Below are 1897 nucleotides of genomic sequence, written 5' to 3' on the forward strand. Positions count from 1 at the left end.
AAAAAAAAAAAAAAAGTTGCACAGAATCAAATCTTTACCAAAGAAGCTTCTGAATTCCTGTGAAAGGTTCCTCAGAAAACAAGACTTTAAAATCATTATTCCTCGAGGCTAAAGACCACGTTTAAAAAAAAGTAGCAGCAGAACTAATAGTGATTGAAATCTAAGTCTTAAATGTGAAATCTTATGCGTTGCAGTATATCCAGTATCAAGCATAGCACCAAGTATACATACTCAGTATCTGTTGACTGAATGAATCAATGAATGAATAAGCAGCCCAAGTAAGATCAGATCCAAAATGAATGAAACCAACACTCACTCAAATATCTCTGGCTGCCCCACCCCAGCTAGACAAGCTATATAAAATCCCCTTCAGAACAATTGCTTAAAGGCCCCCTAGAATGCCCTACATGCTATCTGAATAAGGTCACAGAGTTAAGGAGACCTGTTAACAAAGTAGCTGATAGTACCTAAAGAAGTAGGCCTTTGAGGGAAACATAAAATAGGCAAATTCAAATGATACTTTATTAGCAGGAAAGTTAGGAAGATGCAATACTGGCTCAAAAAGGATGTTTAGAAAGGCATTGTGTGGTATCCATAAGGCATTATGATATTCATAAAAGCCTGGTGATTAAAGGGTAAAAACTACCTATAACCTTTCCAAAGAATGCTAATGCTTACAATACAACAAGAATAATCTTTTTTTCTTTCAGGGAGACAAAAACAAAAAAGGAAAAAGAAATGAAGATTTAAAAATTATTACTAGCATAGAAAAAAACAGGGGGAGAACAAAAAAGTCAATGACTAATAATAAAAGTGTCCTGAAGATAAAACTGTAACAACATAATGAACCAGGAACAAATATTTACCTTTCCCCTACGCCCATTTCCACCATCTTGATCTTCCCACTGCCAATCTACTCCTCGTACCACTCTGGCACCTGCAAAGATTCCTCTGGCTGTAATCTTCTTAGATTTTCTACGAGATTCTAACAGAACCCTGAAAATAAAATTATTTGTTTGTAAGTATACATAAAAATAGGTAACTAATTTATTTTTTAAAGTAAGATTATAAAAAGGGTTATTTTGAAAAGGAGAATATAATTCTTTGTTCTGGTTAATAACATTTTTTAAATAGCATGAAAAAAAATTTTTAAAAAAACCTTAACAGCATGATACAACAATACCTTTTATAATCCACAGGTGGTGAAGATGACAGTAGTAGCTATAACAGTAATAGTAACAGCTCACATATACTAAGCTTTTACTATGTATAAAAGTACTGATAGAGGTGTTAAGTGCATTATACTTCTGAAGATGTATTATTATCCATTTTACAGATAAGGAAACGGAGTCTCAAAGAGGTTAAGTAACTTCCCCAAGGTACAAGAGTTAAAAAATAATGGACAGTTAAATAAATGCTCAGCTGTTACCCTAATTTGCAGTTAGAATCTACCCAGAGACATAGCACCTTGGGAAACAGGCCTGGCAAACTACTTCCCAAAGGTTACAGCCCTGAAAACCCTACAGAGCAGTTCTACTCTGCATGCATGGGGTTCTCCATGAGTTGGAATCAACTCAGTGGCAATTTACAACATACTCTTCACTACTTTAGAGTTGGCAAACTTGAATTTCACCAGCTACAGGCAAAGAATATAAATGAACAATGTCACTATAAGAAGACCTATGAAATAACCCACTACAATTACAGCAAATGGCAAGTAGCATTCAACCTCAGGACTGGAAGACAATAGGAGTGTAGGGACTTAGGTGAAGTGGAGAGCATGATCTAGCTAACAGATGATGGTACTCCTCTGTTTCAGCCAGCTGTTGCATGAACAAATGCAGGCCAAGTGGGGACAGTTTTCTAGTTTGTATATTTTGTTTTGTTTAAGAATCCA

General features: G+C 35.3%; 1 protein-coding gene across 1 annotated transcript in view; it reads right to left on the reverse strand.

Annotated features, from left to right (window-relative positions):
- MIB1 (MIB E3 ubiquitin protein ligase 1) overlaps positions 1–1897 on the reverse strand; it is a 234167-nt gene that overhangs the window by 185424 nt on the left and 46846 nt on the right. Inside the window, exon 3 of the mRNA XM_007935594.2 lies at positions 867–996. Coding sequence (XP_007933785.1) covers positions 867–996 — 130 coding nt within the window. The remainder of the gene's footprint in view (positions 1–866; positions 997–1897) is intronic.

This window comes from Orycteropus afer, unplaced genomic scaffold (genome assembly GCF_000298275.1).
Source record: "Orycteropus afer afer isolate SDZICR_OR568_19922 unplaced genomic scaffold, OryAfe1.0 scaffold00030, whole genome shotgun sequence".
NCBI lineage: Eukaryota > Metazoa > Chordata > Mammalia > Tubulidentata > Orycteropodidae > Orycteropus > Orycteropus afer.